General features: G+C 29.8%; 1 protein-coding gene across 3 annotated transcripts in view; it reads right to left on the minus strand.

The window, feature by feature from the left end:
- Positions 1 to 26,155, minus strand: part of UROS (uroporphyrinogen III synthase) — a 153,598-nt gene that overhangs the window by 23,840 nt on the left and 103,603 nt on the right. For all 3 annotated transcript variants that reach the window (XM_078769866.1, XM_078769867.1, XM_078769865.1), the window contains exon 6: positions 2,059 to 2,118. In XM_078769866.1, the coding sequence (XP_078625992.1) occupies positions 2,059 to 2,118 (60 nt within the window). The remainder of the gene's footprint in view (positions 1 to 2,058; positions 2,119 to 26,155) is intronic.

Below are 26,155 nucleotides of genomic sequence, written 5' to 3' on the forward strand. Positions count from 1 at the left end.
ATCCTGTCCACCTCGTGCATCCTCTCCTGCCCCCCATTCATCCCCACACTCATTCTTTGTCCAAATCTCCCTCTATCTTGGCCTTCAACTCTGGTGTTGGTGTTTTCCCCCTACTGCTCCTTTTGCGTGCGTCTCTACTGTTCCTTTTGTGTGTTTTGCATCCTGTTTTTGCCTGGTACGTCCTGATCTGTTCAATGTACTAGCTCTTCCACAAGCCTTGACTATCTATGTATACCAAAACAAAAAAAGAAAAAGAAAAAAAAGTTTGGGTTATTCCAATTATATTCATACTTTCGGGTAAATTCATCAAATTATCAGTTATAACAATCATATGTGTTTGTTGTTGTACATTAACAGCCTTTATAGTAGTAGTCAATACTTTGCGTCTGCCCTTTCCTTTTCTTGCATGCCATCACTATTTTACCCATGCTTCCTGTATATGACTGAAGGATTCTTTCAAGAATATTGTGCCAAATACCGTGTCGTACATTCCACAGTTCTGTAAGGTTAGTTGGGTTCCTCTTGTTCTCTCTGTTTCCAGGTAATCACACATGTCCACAATGAGACTCATGTCTGAACACGGGGTGGCCATTCTAGCGCTTGGAGCACACCAGTTGTAACCTTGTTCTTCAAATACTGTTTTATTATATTGGAAGTGTGTTCTGGATCATTATCTTGTTGGGAAATGCTCTTCCAATGAAGCGATTTCCACTCGGCATGGTATTGCTGCAGTATCTGCTTTTACTTCTCTTTTGTTGGCATCCCATTGATTTTGTTAGCGTCCTATTGCTGCGAAATGACCATGGCGGGTGCACCTGTGTGATGCCTGATGCACAGGCAGCAACATAGTGGAACTACGTGTGTGATCGTCTGCGAGGAAGAGGATTGGGGGGGGGCGGGGGGGTCCCTGGATCAGATGACATCAGGTCCACGGATATAAAAAGCATTGCACCAGGAGTTGGACCTGAGCCCTCAAGGTCAACAGTTTTCCATATTGCATACTGTCTTGTCCATCCAGGTTATTATTTGCCCTCTAGCATAGCCAACCTCCGCTGCAAAACCGACCAAGCCACCAAAAATGTCGCAAGGCCAAATTAATTAATCATCAACAGTGCAGTAACGTGTGCAGAACGCCTTAGCTCGGCGTCATGGAAGTTAATCTCTGGTGGTCTCACATTACAACTATATATATATATATATATATATATATATATATATATATATATATATATATATATATGTATATGTATATGTATGTATGTATATATATATATATATATATATATATATATATATATATATATATATATATATATATATATATATATATATATATATATATATATATATATATATATAATATATATATATATGAGGGTGGTCCTTATTTTTTCCCTCTCTCTGCCTAATTCCTCACCTCTCTGCCTAATTTCGTTTGAAGCCATCCACACCTTTTTGAGATATCTTGTTCACAAACAGACAGACAGACAGGGGTGAAAACATAACCTCCATCCACCTTTGGTGGTGGAGGTAATAATAAAAGTAATAACAAAAAAGGAGCAGAGCAACCCGTCAATGATGTGCCTTGACGATTATTTTGCTTGAGGTTTGCAAAAATATAAAATAAACTCCTCCATCTGACCTCAAGCACCGTCACGTGACCGGAAGCGGCCCACACGGTGAATAAAAACTGGTATGCACCGGGACTCGTGGTCTATTGGCTTGAGAAAGCCTGCTGTGAAGTGGGTGAAACGTCACCTGAGAGCGCTCTGCTTTTGCTGAGCTGTTTATTGTTTTCTGTCTCTTTAAAAAGAAAGGTGTATATTTGCTCAAATTTGTGGAGTAGATCTAGTTTTACTTTCTGGTTGGTTGGAAGCGACTTCTTTCTTTAAAAAAGTATAATCCCAACCACCCCGATCTTTTACCATATACATACACATACATACATATATTCCTAAAACCGCACTGACAAATTTAATCAGGTGTGTAGAAAAGACATCACTTACAGGGTGTGATCATATCGAGAGAATATTTGAGCAAGATTTCAAAATTCCGTACCTGCCATTGCTGTTGCATCACCAACTGCAAAAACTGCCTGTGAAGCCCAGCCCGATAGCTCTGAATAAAAGAAAGGGGTGACAGATAAAGTAAAAGGGGTTGTCAAAAGGTCGCACTCGTATTTCCGTCTGTGGCTAATAGACAGTCAGAGATAAGTTAAGACATTCAGCAGACCATGTGATAGGAAGAACAAGGGGAAATGGATGGAAGATATGTAATGAATGTGAGAAAGAGAATATTTTAACACATTTTGGTGCTGTATTGTGAAGGATAAAGCCCGAGTAGAAACTGAAGAAATTAACTTGGATGATTATAGGGAAAAGAAAGATGAGTTTTTGGGACAGCTTGAAAATGAAATATGAGATTTTGGGACAGCTTGAAAATGAAATATGAGATTTGGGACAGCTTGAAAAAGAAAGATGAGATTTTGGGACAGCTTGAAAATGAAAGATGAGATTTTGGGACAGCTTGAAAATGAAAGATGAGATTTTGGGACAGCTTGAAAATGAAATATGAGATTTGGGACAGCTTGAAAATGAAATATGAGATTTGGGACAGCTTGAAAAAGAAAGATGAGATTTTGGGACAGCTTGAAAATGAAAGATGTGTTTTTGGGACAGCTTGAAAAAGAAAGATGAGATTTTGGGACAGCTTGAAAAAGAAAGATGTGTTTTTGGGACAGCTTGAAAAAGAAAGATGAGATTTTGGGACAGCTTGAAAAAGAAAGATGAGATTTTGGGACAGCTTGAAAAAGGAAGATGTGTTTTTGGGACAGCTTGAAAAAGAAAGATGAGATTTTCGGACATATTGAAAAAGAAAGATGAGATTTTGGGACAGCTTGAAAAAGAAAGATGAGATTTTGGGACAGCTTGAAAAAGGAAGATGTGTTTTTGGGACAGCTTGAAAAAGAAAGATGAGATTTTGGGACAGCTTGAAAAAGAAAGATGAGTTTTTGGGACAGCTTGAAAAAGAAAAATGAGATTTTGGGACAGCTTGAAAAAGAAAAATGAGATTTTGGACAGCTTGAAAAAGAAAGATGAGATTTTGGGACAGCTTGAAAAAGAAAAATGAGATTTTGGGACAGCTTGAAAAAGAAAAATGAGATTTTGGACAGCTTGAAAAAAAAAGATGGGTTTTTGGGACAACTTAAAAAAGAAAGATGAGATTTTGGGACAGCTTGAAAAAGAAAAATGAGATTTTGGACAGCTTGAAAAAGAAAGATGAGATTTTGGGACAGCTTGAAAAAGAAAAATGAGATTTTGGACAGCTTGAAAAAGAAAGATGAGTTTTTGGACATCTTGAAAAAGAAAGATGAGTTTTTGAACATCTTGAAAAAGAAAGATGAGTTTTTGGACATCTTGAAAAAGAAAGATGAGTTTTTGGACATCTTGAAAAAGAAAGATGAGTTTTTGGACATCTTGAAAAAGAAATATGAGTTTTTGGACATCTTGAAAAAGAAATATGAGTTTTTGGACATCTTGAAAAAGAAATATGAGTTTTTGGACATCTTGAAAAAGAAAGATGAGTTTTTGGACATCTCGAAAAAGAAAGATGAGTTTTTGGACATCTCGAAAAAGAAAGATGAGTTTTTGGACATCTTGAAAAAGAAAGATGAGTTTTTGGACATCTTGAAAAAGAAAGATGAGTTTTTGGACATCTTGAAAAAGAAATATGAGTTTTTGGACATCTTGAAAAAGAAATATGAGATTTTGGGACATATTGAAAAAGAAATATGAGATTTGGGACAGCTTGAAAAAGAAAGATGAGATTTTGGGACAGCTTGAAAATGAAAGATGAGATTTTGGGACAGCTTGAAAATGAAAGATGAGATTTTGGGACAGCTTGAAAATGAAATATGAGATTTGGGACAGCTTGAAAATGAAATATGAGATTTGGGACAGCTTGAAAAAGAAAGATGAGATTTTGGGACAGCTTGAAAATGAAAGATGTGTTTTTGGGACAGCTTGAAAAAGAAAGATGAGATTTTGGGACAGCTTGAAAAAGAAAGATGTGTTTTTGGGACAGCTTGAAAAAGAAAGATGAGATTTTGGGACAGCTTGAAAAAGAAAGATGAGATTTTGGGACAGCTTGAAAAAGGAAGATGTGTTTTTGGGACAGCTTGAAAAAGAAAGATGAGATTTTCGGACATATTGAAAAAGAAAGATGAGATTTTGGGACAGCTTGAAAAAGAAAGATGAGATTTTGGGACAGCTTGAAAAAGGAAGATGTGTTTTTGGGACAGCTTGAAAAAGAAAGATGAGATTTTGGGACAGCTTGAAAAAGAAAGATGAGTTTTTGGGACAGCTTGAAAAAGAAAAATGAGATTTTGGACAGCTTGAAAAAGAAAGATGAGATTTTGGGACAGCTTGAAAAAGAAAAATGAGATTTTGGGACAGCTTGAAAAAGAAAAATGAGATTTTGGACAGCTTGAAAAAAAAAGATGGGTTTTTGGGACAACTTAAAAAAGAAAGATGAGATTTTGGGACAGCTTGAAAAAGAAAAATGAGATTTTGGACAGCTTGAAAAAGAAAGATGAGATTTTGGGACAGCTTGAAAAAGAAAAATGAGATTTTGGACAGCTTGAAAAAGAAAGATGAGTTTTTGGACATCTTGAAAAAGAAAGATGAGTTTTTGAACATCTTGAAAAAGAAAGATGAGTTTTTGGACATCTTGAAAAAGAAAGATGAGTTTTTGGACATCTTGAAAAAGAAAGATGAGTTTTTGGACATCTTGAAAAAGAAATATGAGTTTTTGGACATCTTGAAAAAGAAATATGAGTTTTTGGACATCTTGAAAAAGAAATATGAGTTTTTGGACATCTTGAAAAAGAAAGATGAGTTTTTGGACATCTCGAAAAAGAAAGATGAGTTTTTGGACATCTCGAAAAAGAAAGATGAGTTTTTGGACATCTTGAAAAAGAAAGATGAGTTTTTGGACATCTTGAAAAAGAAAGATGAGTTTTTGGACATCTTGAAAAAGAAATATGAGTTTTTGGACATCTTGAAAAAGAAATATGAGATTTTGGGACATATTGAAAAAGAAATATGAATTTTTAGGACATATTGAAAAAGAAATATGAGATTTTGGGACATATTGAAAAAGAAATATGAGATTTTGGGACATATTGAAAAAGAAATATGAGATTTTGGGACATATTGAAAAAGAAATATGAGATTTTGGGACATATTGAAAAAGAAATATGAGTTTTTGGGAAAGGTTGAAAAGCTTGAAAAAGAAAGATGGGTTTTTGGACATCTTGAAAAAGAAATATGAGTTTTTGGACATCTTGAAAAAGAAAGATGAGTTTTTGGACATCTTGAAAAAGAAATGAGTTTTTGGACATCTTGAAAAAGAAATATGAGATTTTGGGACATATTGAAAAAGAAAGATGAGTTTTTGGACATCTTGAAAAAGAAAGATGAGTTTTTGGACATCTTGAAAAAGAAAGATGAGTTTTTGGACATCTTGAAAAAGAAATATGAGTTTTTGGACATCTTGAAAAAGAAATATGAGATTTTGGGACATATTGAAAAAGAAATCTGAGTTTTTGGGACATATTGAAAAAGAAATATGAGATTTTCGGACATATTGAAAAAGAAATATGAGATTTTGGGACATATTGAAAAAGAAATATGAGTTTTTGGGACATAATGAAAAAGAAATATGAGATTTTGGGACATATTGAAAAAGAAATATGAGATTTTGGGACATATTGAAAAAGAAATATGAGTTTTTGGGACATATTGAAAAAGAAATATGAGATTTTGGGACATATTGAAAAAGAAATTTGAGATTTTGGGACATATTGAAAAAGAAATGAGTTTTTGGACATCTTGAAAAAGAAATATGAGATTTTGGGACATATTGAAAAAGAAATATGAGTTTTTGGACATCTTGAAAAAGAAATATGAGATTTTGGGACATATTGAAAAAGAAATGAGTTTTTGGGACATATTGAAAAAGAAATATGAGTTTTTGGACATCTTGAAAAAGAAATATGAGATTTTGGGACATATGGAAAAAGAAATTTGAGATTTTGGGACATATTGAAAAAGAAATATGAGTTTTTGGACATCTTGAAAAAGAAATATGAGATTTTGGGACATATTGAAAAAGAAATATGAGTTTTTGGGACATATTGAAAAAGAAATATGAGATTTTGGGACATATTGAAAAAGAAATATGAGATTTTGGGACATATTGAAAAAGAAATATGAGATTTTGGGACATCTTGAAAAAGAAATGAGATTTTGGACATCTTGAAAAAGAAATATGAGATTTTGGACATCTTGAAAAAGAAATGAGATTTTGGACATCTTGAAAAAGAAATATGAGATTTTGGACATCTTGAAAAAGAAATGAGATTTTGGACATCTTGAAAAAGAAAGATGAGTTTTTGGACATCTTGAAAAAGAAAGATGAGTTTTTTAACATCTTGAAAAAGAAATATGAGTTTTTGGACATCTTGAAAAAGAAAGATGAGTTTTTGGGACATATTGAAAAAGAAATGAGATTTTGGACATCTTGAAAAAGAAATATGAGATTTTGGACATCTTGAAAAAGAAATGAGATTTTGGACATCTTGAAAAAGAAATGAGATTTTGGACATCTTGAAAAAGAAATATGAGATTTTGGGACATATTGAAAAAGAAATGAGATTTTGGACATCTCAAAAAAGAAATATGAGATTTTGGACATCTTGAAAAAGAAATGAGATTTTGGGACATCTTGAAAAAGAAATGAGATTTTGGACATCTTGAAAAAGAAATATGAGATTTTGGGACATATTGAAAAAGAAATGAGATTTTGGACATCTTGAAAAAGAAATATGAGATTTTGGACATCTTGAAAAAGAAATGAGATTTTGGACATCTTGAAAAAGAAAGATGAGTTTTTGGACATCTTGAAAAAGAAAGATGAGTTTTTGAACATCTTGAAAAAGAAATATGAGTTTTTGGACATCTTGAAAAAGAAAGATGAGTTTTTGGACATCTTGAAAAAGAAAGATGAGTTTTTGAACATCTTGAAAAAGAAATATGAGTTTTTGGACATCTTGAAAAAGAAATGTGAGTTTTTGGACATCTTGAAAAAGAAAGATGAGATTTTTGACATCTTGGAAAAGAAAGATGACTTTTTGAACACCTTGAAAAAGAAAGATGAGTTTTTGGACATCTTGAAAAAGAAAGATGAGTTTTTGAACATCTTGAAAAAGAAATATGAGTTTTTGGACATCTTGAAAAAGAAAGATGAGTTTTTGGACATCTTGAAAAAGAAGGATGAGTTTTTGGACATCTTGAAAAAGAAAGATGAGTTTTTGGACATCTTGAAAAAGAAAGATGAGTTTTTGAACATCTTGAAAAAGAAAGATGAGTTTTTGGACATCTTGAAAAAGAAATATGAGTTTTTGGACATCTTGAAAAAGAAATATGAGTTTTTGGACATCTTGAAAAAGAAATACGAGTTTTTGGACATCTTGAAAAAGAAATATGAGTTTTTGGACATCTTGAAAAAGAAAGATGAGTTTTTGGACATCTTGAAAAAGAAAGATGAGTTTTTGGACATCTTGAAAAAGAAAGATGAGTTTTTGGACATCTTGAAAAAGAAATGTGAGTTTTGGGACATCTTGAAAAAGAAAGATGAGTTTTTGGACATCTTGAAAAAGAAAGATGAGTTTTTGGACATCTTGAAAAAGAAAGATGAGTTTTTGGACATCTTGAAAAAGAAATATGAGTTTTTGGACATCTTGAAAAAGAAATATGAGATTTTGGGACATATTGAAAAAGAAATATGAATTTTTGGGACATATTGAAAAAGAAATATGAAATTTTGGGACATATTGAAAAAGAAATATGAGATTTTGGGACATATTGAAAAAGAAATATGAGTTTTTGGGACATATTGAAAAAGAAATATGAGATTTTGGGACATATTGAAAACGAAATATGAGATTTTGGGACATATTGAAAAAGAAATATGAGATTTTGGGACATATTGAAAAAGAAATGAGATTTTGGGACATATTGAAAAAGAAATATGAGATTTTGGGACATATTGAAAAAGAAATATGAGTTTTTGGGAAAGGTTGAAAAGCTTGAAAAAGAAAGATGGGTTTTTGGACATCTTGAAAAAGAAATATGAGTTTTTGGACATCTTGAAAAAGAAAGATGAGTTTTTGGACATCTTGAAAAAGAAATATGAGTTTTTGGACATCTTGAAAAAGAAATATGAGATTTTGGGACATATTGAAAAAGAAATATGAGTTTTTGGGACATATTGAAAAAGAAATATGAGTTTTTGGACATGTTGAAAAAGAAATATGAGATTTTGGGACATATTGAAAAAGAAATATGTGATTTTGGGACATATTGAAAAAGAAATTTGAGATTTTGGGACATATTGAAAAAGAAATATGAGTTTTTGGACATCTTGAAAAAGAAATATGAGATTTTGGGACATATTGAAAAAGAAATATGAGTTTTTGGGACATATTGAAAAAGAAATATGAGATTTTGGGACATATTGAAAAAGAAATATGAGATTTTGGGACATATTGAAAAAGAAATATGAGATTTTGGGACATCTTGAAAAAGAAATGAGATTTTGGGACATATTGAAAAAGAAATGAGATTTTGGACATCTTGAAAAAGAAATATGAGATTTTGGACATCTTGAAAAAGAAATATGAGATTTTGGGACATATTGAAAAAGAAATATGAGATTTTGGGACATATTGAAAAAGAAATGAGATTTTGGACATCTTGAAAAAGAAATATGAGATTTTGGGACATATTGAAAAAGAAATATGAGATTTTGGGACATATTGAAAAAGAAATATGAGATTTTGGGACATCTTGAAAAAGAAATGAGATTTTGGGACATATTGAAAAAGAAATGAGATTTTGGACATCTTGAAAAAGAAATATGAGATTTTGGACATCTTGAAAAAGAAATATGAGATTTTGGGACATATTGAAAAAGAAATATGAGATTTTGGGACATATTGAAAAAGAAATATGAGATTTTGGGACATCTTGAAAAAGAAATGAGATTTTGGGACATATTGAAAAAGAAATGAGATTTTGGACATCTTGAAAAAGAAATATGAGATTTTGGACATCTTGAAAAAGAAATATGAGATTTTGGGAAAGCTTGAAAAAGAAAGATGAGTTTTTGGACATCTTGAAAAAGAACGATGAGTTTTTGGACATCTTGAAAAAGAAAGATGAGTTTTTGGGAAAGGTTGAAAAGCTTGAAAAAGAAAGATGGGTTTTTGGGAAAGGTTGAAAAGCTTGAAAAAGAAAGATGAGTTTTTGGACATCTTGAAAAAGAAAGATGAGTTTTTGGGAAAGGTTGAAAAGCTTGAAAAAGAAAGATGAGTTTTTGGGAAAGGTTGAAAAGCTTGAAAAAGAAAGATGAGTTTTTGGGAAAGGTTGAAAAGCTTGAAAAAGAAAGATGAGTTTTTGGACATCTTGAAAAAGAAAGATGAGTTTTTGGGAAAGGTTGAAAAGCTTGAAAAAGAAAGATGAGTTTTTGGGAAAGGTTAAAAAGCTTGAAAAGGAAAGATGAGTTTTTGGACATCTTGAAAAAGAAAGATGAGTTTTTGGGAAAGGTTGAAAAGCTTGAAAAAGAAAGATGAGTTTTTGGGAAAGGTTGAAAAGCTTGAAAAAGAAAGATGAGTTTTTGGGAAAGGTTAAAAAGCTTGAAAAAGAAAGATGAGTTTTTGGACATCTTGAAAAAGAAAGATGAGTTTTTGGGAAAGGTTGAAAAGCTTGAAAAAGAAAGATGAGTTTTTGGGAAAGGTTGAAAAGCTTGAAAAAGAAAGATGAGTTTTTGGACATCTTGAAAAAGAAAGATGAGTTTTTGGGAAAGGTTGAAAAGCTTGAAAAAGAAAGATGAGTTTTTGGACATCTTGAAAAAGAAAGATGAGTTTTTGGGAAAGGTTGAAAAGCTTGAAAAAGAAAGATGAGTTTTTGGGAAAGGTTGAAAAGCTTGAAAAAGAAAGATGAGTTTTTGGACATCTTGAAAAAGAAAGATGAGTTTTTGGACATCTTGAAAAAGAAAGATGAGTTTTTGGACATCTTGAAAAAGAAATATGAGTTTTTGGACATCTTGAAAAAGAAATATGAGTTTTTGGACATCTTGAAAAAGAAATATGAGTTTTTGGACATCTTGAAAAAGAAATATGAGTTTTTGGACATCTTGAAAAAGAAAGATGAGTTTTTGGACATCTTGAAAAAGAAAGATGAGTTTTTGGACATCTTGAAAAAGAAAGATGAGTTTTTGGACATCTTGAAAAAGAAAGATGAGTTTTTGGACATCTTGAAAAAGAAATATGAGTTTTTGGACATCTTGAAAAAGAAATATGAGATTTTGGGACATATTGAAAAAGAAATATGAGATTTTTGGGACATATTGAAAAAGAAATATGAGATTTTGGGACATATTGAAAAAGAAATATGGGATTTTGGGACATATTGAAAAAGAAATATGAGTTTTTGGGACATATTGAAAAAGAAATATGAGATTTTGGGACATATTGAAAAAGAAATATGAGATTTTGGGACATATTGAAAAAGAAATATGAGATTTTGGGACATATTGAAAAAGAAATATGAGATTTTGGGACATATTGAAAAAGAAATATGAGATTTTGGGACATATTGAAAAAGAAATATGAGTTTTTGGGAAAGGTTGAAAAGCTTGAAAAAGAAAGATGGGTTTTTGGACATCTTGAAAAAGAAATATGAGTTTTTGGACATCTTGAAAAAGAAAGATGAGTTTTTGGACATCTTGAAAAAGAAAGATGAGATTTTGGGACATATTGAAAAAGAAATATGAGATTTTGGGACATCTTGAAAAAGAAATGAGATTTTGGACATCTTGAAAAAGAAATATGAGATTTTGGACATCTTGAAAAAGAAATGAGATTTTGGACATCTTGAAAAAGAAATATGAGATTTTGGACATCTTGAAAAAGAAATGAGATTTTGGACATCTTGAAAAAGAAAGATGAGTTTTTGGACATCTTGAAAAAGAAGAATGAGTTTTTGAACATCTTGAAAAAGAAAGATGAGTTTTTGGACATCTTGAAAAAGAAAGATGAGTTTTTGGGACATATTGAAAAAGAAATGAGATTTTGGACATCTTGAAAAAGAAATATGAGATTTTGGACATCTTGAAAAAGAAATGAGATTTTGGACATCTTGAAAAAGAAATGAGATTTTGGACATCTTGAAAAAGAAATATGAGATTTTGGGACATATTGAAAAAGAAATGAGATTTTGGACATCTCAAAAAAGAAATATGAGATTTTGGACATCTTGAAAAAGAAATGAGATTTTGGGACATCTTGAAAAAGAAATGAGATTTTGGACATCTTGAAAAAGAAATATGAGATTTTGGGACATATTGAAAAAGAAATGAGATTTTGGACATCTTGAAAAAGAAATATGAGATTTTGGACATCTTGAAAAAGAAATGAGATTTTGGACATCTTGAAAAAGAAAGATGAGTTTTTGGACATCTTGAAAAAGAAAGATGAGTTTTTGAACATCTTGAAAAAGAAATATGAGATTTTGGGACATATTGAAAAAGAAATATGAGATTTTGGGACATATTGAAAAAGAAATATGAGTTTTTGGACATCTTGAAAAAGAAATATGAGATTTTGGGACATATTGAAAAAGAAATGAGTTTTTGGGACATATTGAAAAAGAAATATGAGTTTTTGGACATCTTGAAAAAGAAATATGAGATTTTGGGACATATTGAAAAAGAAATTTGAGATTTTGGGACATATTGAAAAAGAAATATGAGTTTTTGGACATCTTGAAAAAGAAATATGAGATTTTGGGACATATTGAAAAAGAAATATGAGTTTTTGGGACATATTGAAAAAGAAATATGAGATTTTGGGACATATTGAAAAAGAAATATGAGATTTTGGGACATCTTGAAAAAGAAATGAGATTTTGGACATCTTGAAAAAGAAATATGAGATTTTGGACATCTTGAAAAAGAAATGAGATTTTGGACATCTTGAAAAAGAAATATGAGATTTTGGACATCTTGAAAAAGAAATGAGATTTTGGACATCTTGAAAAAGAAAGATGAGTTTTTGGACATCTTGAAAAAGAAAGATGAGTTTTTGAACATCTTGAAAAAGAAATATGAGTTTTTGGACATCTTGAAAAAGAAAGATGAGTTTTTGGGACATATTGAAAAAGAAATGAGATTTTGGACATCTTGAAAAAGAAATATGAGATTTTGGACATCTTGAAAAAGAAATGAGATTTTGGACATCTTGAAAAAGAAATGAGATTTTGGACATCTTGAAAAAGAAATATGAGATTTTGGGACATATTGAAAAAGAAATGAGATTTTGGACATCTCAAAAAAGAAATATGAGATTTTGGACATCTTGAAAAAGAAATGAGATTTTGGGACATCTTGAAAAAGAAATGAGATTTTGGACATCTTGAAAAAGAAGTATGAGATTTTGGGACATATTGAAAAAGAAATGAGATTTTGGACATCTTGAAAAAGAAATATGAGATTTTGGACATCTTGAAAAAGAAATGAGATTTTGGACATCTTGAAAAAGAAAGATGAGTTTTTGGACATCTTGAAAAAGAAAGATGAGTTTTTGAACATCTTGAAAAAGAAATATGAGTTTTTGGACATCTTGAAAAAGAAAGATGAGTTTTTGGACATCTTGAAAAAGAAAGATGAGTTTTTGAACATCTTGAAAAAGAAATATGAGTTTTTGGACATCTTGAAAAAGAAATATGAGTTTTTGGACATCTTGAAAAAGAAAGATGAGATTTTTGACATCTTGGAAAAGAAAGATGACTTTTTGAACACCTTGAAAAAGAAAGATGAGTTTTTGGACATCTTGAAAAAGAAAGATGAGTTTTTGAACATCTTGAAAAAGAAATATGAGTTTTTGGACATCTTGAAAAAGAAAGATGAGTTTTTGGACATCTTGAAAAAGAAAGATGAGTTTTTGGACATCTTGAAAAAGAAAGATGAGTTTTTGGACATCTTGAAAAAGAAAGATGAGTTTTTGAACATCTTGAAAAAGAAAGATGAGTTTTTGGACATCTTGAAAAAGAAAGATGAGTTTTTGGACATCTTGAAAAAGAAAGATGAGTTTTTGGACATCTTGAAAAAGAAATATGAGTTTTTGGACATCTTGAAAAAGAAATATGAGTTTTTGGACATCTTGAAAAAGAAATATGAGTTTTTGGACATCTTGAAAAAGAAATATGAGTTTTTGGACATCTTGAAAAAGAAAGATGAGTTTTTGGACATCTTGAAAAAGAAATATGAGATTTTGGGACATATTGAAAAAGAAATGAGTTTTTGGGACATATTGAAAAATAAATGAGTTTTTGGACATCTTGAAAAAGAAATATGAGATTTTGGGACATATTGAAAAAGAAATTTGAGATTTTGGGACATATTGAAAAAGAAATATGAGTTTTTGGACATCTTGAAAAAGAAATATGAGATTTTGGGACATATTGAAAAAGAAATATGAGTTTTTGGGACATATTGAAAAAGAAATATGAGATTTTGGGACATATTGAAAAAGAAATATGAGATTTTGGGACATCTTGAAAAAGAAATGAGATTTTGGACATCTTGAAAAAGAAATATGAGATTTTGGACATCTTGAAAAAGAAATGAGATTTTGGACATCTTGAAAAAGAAATATGAGATTTTGGACATCTTGAAAAAGAAATGAGATTTTGGACATCTTGAAAAAGAAAGATGAGTTTTTGGACATCTTGAAAAAGAAAGATGAGTTTTTGAACATCTTGAAAAAGAAATATGAGTTTTTGGACATCTTGAAAAAGAAAGATGAGTTTTTGGGACATATTGAAAAAGAAATGAGATTTTGGACATCTTGAAAAAGAAATATGAGATTTTGGACATCTTGAAAAAGAAATGAGATTTTGGACATCTTGAAAAAGAAATGAGATTTTGGACATCTTGAAAAAGAAATATGAGATTTTGGGACATATTGAAAAAGAAATGAGATTTTGGACATCTCAAAAAAGAAATATGAGATTTTGGACATCTTGAAAAAGAAATGAGATTTTGGGACATCTTGAAAAAGAAATGAGATTTTGGACATCTTGAAAAAGAAATATGAGATTTTGGGACATATTGAAAAAGAAATGAGATTTTGGACATCTTGAAAAAGAAATATGAGATTTTGGACATCTTGAAAAAGAAATGAGATTTTGGACATCTTGAAAAAGAAAGATGAGTTTTTGGACATCTTGAAAAAGAAAGATGAGTTTTTGAACATCTTGAAAAAGAAATATGAGTTTTTGGACATCTTGAAAAAGAAAGATGAGTTTTTGGACATCTTGAAAAAGAAAGATGAGTTTTTGAACATCTTGAAAAAGAAATATGAGTTTTTGGACATCTTGAAAAAGAAATATGAGTTTTTGGACATCTTGAAAAAGAAAGATGAGATTTTTGACATCTTGGAAAAGAAAGATGACTTTTTGAACACCTTGAAAAAGAAAGATGAGTTTTTGGACATCTTGAAAAAGAAAGATGAGTTTTTGAACATCTTGAAAAAGAAATATGAGTTTTTGGACATCTTGAAAAAGAAAGATGAGTTTTTGGACATCTTGAAAAAGAAAGATGAGTTTTTGGACATCTTGAAAAAGAAAGATGAGTTTTTGGACATCTTGAAAAAGAAAGATGAGTTTTTGAACATCTTGAAAAAGAAAGATGAGTTTTTGGACATCTTGAAAAAGAAAGATGAGTTTTTGGACATCTTGAAAAAGAAAGATGAGTTTTTGGACATCTTGAAAAAGAAATATGAGTTTTTGGACATCTTGAAAAAGAAATATGAGTTTTTGGACATCTTGAAAAAGAAATATGAGTTTTTGGACATCTTGAAAAAGAAATATGAGTTTTTGGACATCTTGAAAAAGAAAGATGAGTTTTTGGACATCTTGAAAAAGAAAGATGAGTTTTTGGACATCTTGAAAAAGAAAGATGAGTTTTTGGACATCTTGAAAAAGAAAGATGAGTTTTTGGACATCTTGAAAAAGAAATATGAGTTTTTGGACATCTTGAAAAAGAAATATGAGATTTTGGGACATATTGAAAAAGAAATATGAGATTTTTGGGACATATTGAAAAAGAAATATGAGATTTTGGGACATATTGAAAAAGAAATATGGGATTTTGGGACATATTGAAAAAGAAATATGAGTTTTTGGGACATATTGAAAAAGAAATATGAGATTTTGGGACATATTGAAAAAGAAATATGAGATTTTGGGACATATTGAAAAAGAAATATGAGATTTTGGGACATATTGAAAAAGAAATATGAGATTTTGGGACATATTGAAAAAGAAATATGAGATTTTGGGACATATTGAAAAAGAAATATGAGTTTTTGGGAAAGGTTGAAAAGCTTGAAAAAGAAAGATGGGTTTTTGGACATCTTGAAAAAGAAATATGAGTTTTTGGACATCTTGAAAAAGAAAGATGAGTTTTTGGACATCTTGAAAAAGAAAGATGAGATTTTGGGACATATTGAAAAAGAAATATGAGATTTTGGGACATCTTGAAAAAGAAATGAGATTTTGGACATCTTGAAAAAGAAATATGAGATTTTGGACATCTTGAAAAAGAAATGAGATTTTGGACATCTTGAAAAAGAAATATGAGATTTTGGACATCTTGAAAAAGAAATGAGATTTTGGACATCTTGAAAAAGAAAGATGAGTTTTTGGACATCTTGAAAAAGAAGAATGAGTTTTTGAACATCTTGAAAAAGAAAGATGAGTTTTTGGGACATATTGAAAAAGAAAGATGAGTTTTTGGGACATATTGAAAAAGAAATGAGATTTTGGACATCTTGAAAAAGAAATATGAGATTTTGGACATCTTGAAAAAGAAATGAGATTTTGGACATCTTGAAAAAGAAATGAGATTTTGGACATCTTGAAAAAGAAATATGAGATTTTGGGACATATTGAAAAAGAAATGAGATTTTGGACATCTCAAAAAAGAAATATGAGATTTTGGACATCTTGAAAAAGAAATGAGATTTTGGGACATCTTGAAAAAGAAATGAGATTTTGGACATCTTGAAAAAGAAATATGAGATTTTGGGACATATTGAAAAAGAAATGAGATTTTGGACATCTTGAAAAAGAAATATGAGATTTTGGACATCTTGAAAAAGAAATGAGATTTTGGACATCTTGAAAAAGAAAGATGAGTTTTTGGACATCTTGAAAAAGAAAGATGAGTTTTTGAACATCTTGAAAAAGAAATATGAGATTTTGGGACATATTGAAAAAGAAATATGAGTTTTTGGGAAAGGTTGAAAAGCTTGAAAAAGAAAGATGGGTTTTTGGACATCTTGAAAAAGAAATATGAGTTTTTGGACATCTTGAAAAAGAAAGATGAGTTTTTGGACATCTTGAAAAAGAAATATGAGTTTTTGGACATCTTGAAAAAGAAATATGAGATTTTGGGACATATTGAAAAAGAAATATGAGTTTTTGGGACATATTGAAAAAGAAATATGAGATTTTCGGACATATTGAAAAAGAAATATGAGATTTTGGGACATATTGAAAAAGAAATATGAGTTTTTGGGACATATTGAAAAAGAAATATGAGTTTTTGGACATCTTGAAAAAGAAATATGAGATTTTGGGACATATTGAAAAAGAAATATGTGATTTTGGGACATATTGAAAAAGAAATTTGAGATTTTGGGACATATTGAAAAAGAAATATGAGTTTTTGGACATCTTGAAAAAGAAATGAGATTTTGGGACATATTGAAAAAGAAATATGAGTTTTTGGGACATATTGAAAAAGAAATATGAGATTTTGGGACATATTGAAAAAGAAATATGAGATTTTGGGACATATTGAAAAAGAAATATGAGATTTTGGGACATCTTGAAAAAGAAATGAGATTTTGGGACATATTGAAAAAGAAATGAGATTTTGGACATCTTGAAAAAGAAATATGAGATTTTGGACATCTTGAAAAAGAAATATGAGATTTTGGGACATATTGAAAAAGAAATATGAGATTTTGGGACATATTGAAAAAGAAATATGAGATTTTGGGACATCTTGAAAAAGAAATGAGATTTTGGGACATATTGAAAAAGAAATGAGATTTTGGACATCTTGAAAAAGAAATGAGATTTTGGGACATATTGAAAAAGAAATGAGATTTTGGACATCTTGAAAAAGAAATATGAGATTTTGGGACATATTGAAAAAGAAATATGAGATTTTGGGACATATTGAAAAAGAAATATGAGATTTTGGGACATCTTGAAAAAGAAATATGAGTTTTTGGACATCTTGAAAAAGAAAGATGAGATTTTTGACATCTTGGAAAAGAAAGATGACTTTTTGAACACCTTGAAAAAGAAAGATGAGTTTTTGGACATCTTGAAAAAGAAAGATGAGTTTTTGAACATCTTGAAAAAGAAATATGAGTTTTTGGACATCTTGAAAAAGAAAGATGAGTTTTTGGACATCTTGAAAAAGAAAGATGAGTTTTTGGACATCTTGAAAAAGAAAGATGAGTTTTTGGACATCTTGAAAAAGAAAGATGAGTTTTTGAACATCTTGAAAAAGAAAGATGAGTTTTTGGACATCTTGAAAAAGAAAGATGAGTTTTTGGACATCTTGAAAAAGAAAGATGAGTTTTTGGACATCTTGAAAAAGAAATATGAGTTTTTGGACATCTTGAAAAAGAAATATGAGTTTTTGGACATCTTGAAAAAGAAATATGAGTTTTTGGACATCTTGAAAAAGAAATATGAGTTTTTGGACATCTTGAAAAAGAAAGATGAGTTTTTGGACATCTTGAAAAAGAAATATGAGATTTTGGGACATATTGAAAAAGAAATGAGTTTTTGGGACATATTGAAAAATAAATGAGTTTTTGGACATCTTGAAAAAGAAATATGAGATTTTGGGACATATTGAAAAAGAAATTTGAGATTTTGGGACATATTGAAAAAGAAATATGAGTTTTTGGACATCTTGAAAAAGAAATATGAGATTTTGGGACATATTGAAAAAGAAATATGAGTTTTTGGGACATATTGAAAAAGAAATATGAGATTTTGGGACATATTGAAAAAGAAATATGAGATTTTGGGACATCTTGAAAAAGAAATGAGATTTTGGACATCTTGAAAAAGAAATATGAGATTTTGGACATCTTGAAAAAGAAATGAGATTTTGGACATCTTGAAAAAGAAATATGAGATTTTGGACATCTTGAAAAAGAAATGAGATTTTGGACATCTTGAAAAAGAAAGATGAGTTTTTGGACATCTTGAAAAAGAAAGATGAGTTTTTGAACATCTTGAAAAAGAAATATGAGTTTTTGGACATCTTGAAAAAGAAAGATGAGTTTTTGGGACATATTGAAAAAGAAATGAGATTTTGGACATCTTGAAAAAGAAATATGAGATTTTGGACATCTTGAAAAAGAAATGAGATTTTGGACATCTTGAAAAAGAAATGAGATTTTGGACATCTTGAAAAAGAAATATGAGATTTTGGGACATATTGAAAAAGAAATGAGATTTTGGACATCTCAAAAAAGAAATATGAGATTTTGGACATCTTGAAAAAGAAATGAGATTTTGGGACATCTTGAAAAAGAAATGAGATTTTGGACATCTTGAAAAAGAAATATGAGATTTTGGGACATATTGAAAAAGAAATGAGATTTTGGACATCTTGAAAAAGAAATATGAGATTTTGGACATCTTGAAAAAGAAATGAGATTTTGGACATCTTGAAAAAGAAAGATGAGTTTTTGGACATCTTGAAAAAGAAAGATGAGTTTTTGAACATCTTGAAAAAGAAATATGAGTTTTTGGACATCTTGAAAAAGAAAGATGAGTTTTTGGACATCTTGAAAAAGAAAGATGAGTTTTTGAACATCTTGAAAAAGAAATATGAGTTTTTGGACATCTTGAAAAAGAAATATGAGTTTTTGGACATCTTGAAAAAGAAAGATGAGATTTTTGACATCTTGGAAAAGAAAGATGACTTTTTGAACACCTTGAAAAAGAAAGATGAGTTTTTGGACATCTTGAAAAAGAAAGATGAGTTTTTGAACATCTTGAAAAAGAAATATGAGTTTTTGGACATCTTGAAAAAGAAAGATGAGTTTTTGGACATCTTGAAAAAGAAAGATGAGTTTTTGGACATCTTGAAAAAGAAAGATGAGTTTTTGGACATCTTGAAAAAGAAAGATGAGTTTTTGAACATCTTGAAAAAGAAAGATGAGTTTTTGGACATCTTGAAAAAGAAAGATGAGTTTTTGGACATCTTGAAAAAGAAAGATGAGTTTTTGGACATCTTGAAAAAGAAATATGAGTTTTTGGACATCTTGAAAAAGAAATATGAGTTTTTGGACATCTTGAAAAAGAAATATGAGTTTTTGGACATCTTGAAAAAGAAATATGAGTTTTTGGACATCTTGAAAAAGAAAGATGAGTTTTTGGACATCTTGAAAAAGAAAGATGAGTTTTTGGACATCTTGAAAAAGAAAGATGAGTTTTTGGACATCTTGAAAAAGAAAGATGAGTTTTTGGACATCTTGAAAAAGAAATATGAGTTTTTGGACATCTTGAAAAAGAAATATGAGATTTTGGGACATATTGAAAAAGAAATATGAGATTTTTGGGACATATTGAAAAAGAAATATGAGATTTTGGGACATATTGAAAAAGAAATATGGGATTTTGGGACATATTGAAAAAGAAATATGAGTTTTTGGGACATATTGAAAAAGAAATATGAGATTTTGGGACATATTGAAAAAGAAATATGAGATTTTGGGACATATTGAAAAAGAAATATGAGATTTTGGGACATATTGAAAAAGAAATATGAGATTTTGGGACATATTGAAAAAGAAATATGAGATTTTGGGACATATTGAAAAAGAAATATGAGTTTTTGGGAAAGGTTGAAAAGCTTGAAAAAGAAAGATGGGTTTTTGGACATCTTGAAAAAGAAATATGAGTTTTTGGACATCTTGAAAAAGAAAGATGAGTTTTTGGACATCTTGAAAAAGAAAGATGAGATTTTGGGACATATTGAAAAAGAAATATGAGATTTTGGGACATCTTGAAAAAGAAATGAGATTTTGGACATCTTGAAAAAGAAATATGAGATTTTGGACATCTTGAAAAAGAAATGAGATTTTGGACATCTTGAAAAAGAAATATGAGATTTTGGACATCTTGAAAAAGAAATGAGATTTTGGACATCTTGAAAAAGAAAGATGAGTTTTTGGACATCTTGAAAAAGAAGAATGAGTTTTTGAACATCTTGAAAAAGAAAGATGAGTTTTTGGACATCTTGAAAAAGAAAGATGAGTTTTTGGGACATATTGAAAAAGAAATGAGATTTTGGACATCTTGAAAAAGAAATATGAGATTTTGGACATCTTGAAAAAGAAATGAGATTTTGGACATCTTGAAAAAGAAATGAGATTTTGGACATCTTGAAAAAGAAATATGAGATTTTGGGACATATTGAAAAAGAAATGAGATTTTGGACATCTCAAAAAAGAAATATGAGATTTTGGACATCTTGAAAAAGAAATGAGATTTTGGGACATCTTGAAAAAGAAATGAGATTTTGGACATCTTGAAAAAGAAATATGAGATTTTGGGACATATTGAAAAAGAAATGAGATTTTGGACATCTTGAAAAAGAAATATGAGATTTTGGACATCTTGAAAAAGAAATGAGATTTTGGACATCTTGAAAAAGAAAGATGAGTTTTTGGACATCTTGAAAAAGAAAGATGAGTTTTTGAACATCTTGAAAAAGAAATATGAGATTTTGGGACATATTGAAAAAGAAATATGAGTTTTTGGGAAAGGTTGAAAAGCTTGAAAAAGAAAGATGGGTTTTTGGACATCTTGAAAAAGAAATATGAGTTTTTGGACATCTTGAAAAAGAAAGATGAGTTTTTGGACATCTTGAAAAAGAAATATGAGTTTTTGGACATCTTGAAAAAGAAATATGAGATTTTGGGACATATTGAAAAAGAAATATGAGTTTTTGGGACATATTGAAAAAGAAATATGAGATTTTCGGACATATTGAAAAAGAAATATGAGATTTTGGGACATATTGAAAAAGAAATATGAGTTTTTGGGACATATTGAAAAAGAAATATGAGTTTTTGGACATCTTGAAAAAGAAATATGAGATTTTGGGACATATTGAAAAAGAAATATGTGATTTTGGGACATATTGAAAAAGAAATTTGAGATTTTGGGACATATTGAAAAAGAAATATGAGTTTTTGGACATCTTGAAAAAGAAATGAGATTTTGGGACATATTGAAAAAGAAATATGAGTTTTTGGGACATATTGAAAAAGAAATATGAGATTTTGGGACATATTGAAAAAGAAATATGAGATTTTGGGACATATTGAAAAAGAAATATGAGATTTTGGGACATCTTGAAAAAGAAATGAGATTTTGGGACATATTGAAAAAGAAATGAGATTTTGGACATCTTGAAAAAGAAATATGAGATTTTGGACATCTTGAAAAAGAAATATGAGATTTTGGGACATATTGAAAAAGAAATATGAGATTTTGGGACATATTGAAAAAGAAATATGAGATTTTGGGACATCTTGAAAAAGAAATGAGATTTTGGGACATATTGAAAAAGAAATGAGATTTTGGACATCTTGAAAAAGAAATGAGATTTTGGGACATATTGAAAAAGAAATGAGATTTTGGACATCTTGAAAAAGAAATATGAGATTTTGGGACATATTGAAAAAGAAATATGAGATTTTGGGACATATTGAAAAAGAAATATGAGATTTTGGGACATCTTGAAAAAGAAATGAGATTTTGGGACATATTGAAAAAGAAATGAGATTTTGGACATCTTGAAAAAGAAATATGAGATTTTGGACATCTTGAAAAAGAAATATGAGATTTTGGGACATATTGAAAAAGAAATATGAGATTTTGGGACATATTGAAAAAGAAATATGAGATTTTGGGACATATTGAAAAAGAAATGAGATTTTGGGACATATTGAAAAAGAAATATGAGATTTTGGGACATATTGAAAAAGAAATATGAGTTTTTGGGAAAGGTTGAAAAGCTTGAAAAAGAAAGATGGGTTTTTGGACATCTTGAAAAAGAAATATGAGTTTTTGGACATCTTGAAAAAGAAAGATGAGTTTTTGGACATCTTGAAAAAGAAATATGAGTTTTTGGACATCTTGAAAAAGAAATATGAGATTTTGGGACATATTGAAAAAGAAATATGAGTTTTTGGGACATATTGAAAAAGAAATATGAGATTTTCGGACATATTGAAAAAGAAATATGAGATTTTGGGACATATTGAAAAAGAAATATGAGTTTTTGGGACATATTGAAAAAGAAATATGAGTTTTTGGACATGTTGAAAAAGAAATATGAGATTTTGGGACATATTGAAAAAGAAATATGTGATTTTGGGACATATTGAAAAAGAAATTTGAGATTTTGGGACATATTGAAAAAGAAATATGAGTTTTTGGACATCTTGAAAAAGAAATATGAGATTTTGGGACATATTGAAAAAGAAATATGAGTTTTTGGGACATATTGAAAAAGAAATATGAGATTTTGGGACATATTGAAAAAGAAATATGAGATTTTGGGACATATTGAAAAAGAAATATGAGATTTTGGGACATCTTGAAAAAGAAATGAGATTTTGGGACATATTGAAAAAGAAATGAGATTTTGGACATCTTGAAAAAGAAATATGAGATTTTGGACATCTTGAAAAAGAAATATGAGATTTTGGGACATATTGAAAAAGAAATATGAGATTTTGGGACATATTGAAAAAGAAATATGAGATTTTGGGACATCTTGAAAAAGAAATGAGATTTTGGGACATATTGAAAAAGAAATGAGATTTTGGACATCTTGAAAAAGAAATATGAGATTTTGGACATCTTGAAAAAGAAATATGAGATTTTGGGAAAGCTTGAAAAAGAAAGATGAGTTTTTGGACATCTTGAAAAAGAACGATGAGTTTTTGGACATCTTGAAAAAGAAAGATGAGTTTTTGGGAAAGGTTGAAAAGCTTGAAAAAGAAAGATGGGTTTTTGGGAAAGGTTGAAAAGCTTGAAAAAGAAAGATGAGTTTTTGGACATCTTGAAAAAGAAAGATGAGTTTTTGGGAAAGGTTGAAAAGCTTGAAAAAGAAAGATGAGTTTTTGGGAAAGGTTGAAAAGCTTGAAAAAGAAAGATGAGTTTTTGGGAAAGGTTGAAAAGCTTGAAAAAGAAAGATGAGTTTTTGGACATCTTGAAAAAGAAAGATGAGTTTTTGGGAAAGGTTGAAAAGCTTGAAAAAGAAAGATGAGTTTTTGGGAAAGGTTAAAAAGCTTGAAAAGGAAAGATGAGTTTTTGGACATCTTGAAAAAGAAAGATGAGTTTTTGGGAAAGGTTGAAAAGCTTGAAAAAGAAAGATGAGTTTTTGGGAAAGGTTGAAAAGCTTGAAAAAGAAAGATGAGTTTTTGGACATCTTGAAAAAGAAAGATGAGTTTTTGGGAAAGGTTGAAAAGCTTGAAAAAGAAAGATGAGTTTTTGGACATCTTGAAAAAGAAAGATGAGTTTTTTGGAAAGGTTGAAAAGCTTGAAAAAGAAAGATGAGTTTTTGGGAAAGGTTGAAAAGCTTGAAAAAGAAAGATGAGTTTTTGGACATCTTGAAAAAGAAAGATGAGTTTTTGGGAAAGGTTGAAAAGCTTGAAAAAGAAAGATGAGTTTTTGGGAAAGGTTGAAAAGCTTGAAAAAGAAAGATGAGTTTTTGGACATCTTGAAAAAGAAAGATGAGTTTTTGGGAAAGGTTGAAAAGCTTGAAAAAGAAAGATGAGTTTTTGGACATCTTGAAAAAGAAAGATGAGTTTTTGGGAAAGGTTGAAAAGCTTGAAAAAGAAAGATGGGTTTTTGGGAAAGGTTGAAAAGCTTGAAAAAGAAAGATGAGTTTTTGGACATCTTGAAAAAGAAAGATGAGTTTTTGGGAAAGGTTGAAAAGCTTGAAAAAGAAAGATGAGTTTTTGGACATCTTGAAAAAGAAATATGAGTTTTTGGGAAAGGTTGGACATCTTGAAAAAGAAAGATGAGTTTTTGGGAAAGGTTGAAAAGCTTGAAAAAGAAAGATGAGTTTTTGGGAAAGGTTGAAAAGCTTGAAAAAGAAAGATGAGTTTTTGGGAAAGGTTGAAAAGCTTGAAAAAGAAAGATGAGTTTTTGGACATCTTGAAAAAGAAAGATGAGTTTTTGGGAAAGGTTGAAAAGCTTGAAAAAGAAAGATGAGTTTTTGGGAAAGGTTGAAAAGCTTGAAAAAGAAAGATGAGTTTTTGGACATCTTGAAAAAGAAAGATGAGTTTTTGGGAAAGGTTGAAAAGCTTGAAAAAGAAAGATGAGTTTTTGGGAAAGGTTGAAAAGCTTGAAAAAGAAAGATGAGTTTTTGGGAAAGGTTGAAAAGCTTGAAAAAGAAAGATGAGTTTTTGGACATCTTGAAAAAGAAAGATGAGTTTTTGGGAAAGGTTGAAAAGCTTGAAAAAGAAAGATGAGTTTTTGGGAAAGGTTAAAAAGCTTGAAAAGGAAAGATGAGTTTTTGGACATCTTGAAAAAGAAAGATGAGTTTTTGGGAAAGGTTGAAAAGCTTGAAAAAGAAAGATGAGTTTTTGGGAAAGGTTGAAAAGCTTGAAAAAGAAAGATGAGTTTTTGGGAAAGGTTAAAAAGCTTGAAAAAGAAAGATGAGTTTTTGGACATCTTGAAAAAGAAAGATGAGTTTTTGGGAAAGGTTGAAAAGCTTGAAAAAGAAAGATGAGTTTTTGGGAAAGGTTGAAAAGCTTGAAAAAGAAAGATGAGTTTTTGGACATCTTGAAAAAGAAAGGTGAGTTTTTGGGAAAGGTTGAAAAGCTTGAAAAAGAAAGATGAGTTTTTGGACATCTTGAAAAAGAAAGATGAGTTTTTGGGAAAGGTTGAAAAGCTTGAAAAAGAAAGATGAGTTTTTGGGAAAGGTTGAAAAGCTTGAAAAAGAAAGATGAGTTTTTGGACATCTTGAAAAAGAAAGATGAGTTTTTGGGAAAGGTTGAAAAGCTTGAAAAAGAAAGATGAGTTTTTGGGAAAGGTTGAAAAGCTTGAAAAAGAAAGATGAGTTTTTGGACATCTTGAAAAAGAAAGATGAGTTTTTGGGAAAGGTTGAAAAGCTTGAAAAAGAAAGATGAGTTTTTGGACATCTTGAAAAAGAAAGATGAGTTTTTGGGAAAGGTTGAAAAGCTTGAAAAAGAAAGATGGGTTTTTGGGAAAGGTTGAAAAGCTTGAAAAAGAAAGATGAGTTTTTGGACATCTTGAAAAAGAAAGATGAGTTTTTGGGAAAGGTTGAAAAGCTTGAAAAAGAAAGATGAGTTTTTGGACATCTTGAAAAAGAAATATGAGTTTTTGGGAAAGGTTGAAAAGCTTGAAAAAGAAAGATGAGTTTTTGGGAAAGGTTGAAAAGCTTGAAAAAGAAAGATGAGTTTTTGGACATCTTGAAAAAGAAAGATGAGTTTTTGGGAAAGGTTGAAAAGCTTGAAAAAGAAAGATGAGTTTTTGGGAAAGGTTGAAAAGCTTGAAAAAGAAAGATGAGTTTTTGGGAAAGGTTGAAAAGCTTGAAAAAGAAAGATGAGTTTTTGGACATCTTGAAAAAGAAAGATGAGTTTTTGGGAAAGGTTGAAAAGCTTGAAAAAGAAAGATGAGTTTTTGGGAAAGGTTGAAAAGCTTGAAAAAGAAAGATGAGTTTTTGGACATCTTGAAAAAGAAAGATGAGTTTTTGGGAAAGGTTGAAAAGCTTGAAAAAGAAAGATGAGTTTTTGGGAAAGGTTGAAAAGCTTGAAAAAGAAAGATGAGTTTTTGGACATCTTGAAAAAGAAATATGAGTTTTTGGACATCTTGAAAAAGAAATATGAGATTTTGGACATCTTGAAAAAGAAATATGAGATTTTGGACATATTGAAAAAGAA

Source organism: Myxine glutinosa, chromosome 1, assembly GCF_964187855.1.
Source record: "Myxine glutinosa chromosome 1, kmMyxGlut1.1, whole genome shotgun sequence".
Taxonomy (NCBI): Eukaryota; Metazoa; Chordata; class Myxini; order Myxiniformes; family Myxinidae; genus Myxine; species Myxine glutinosa.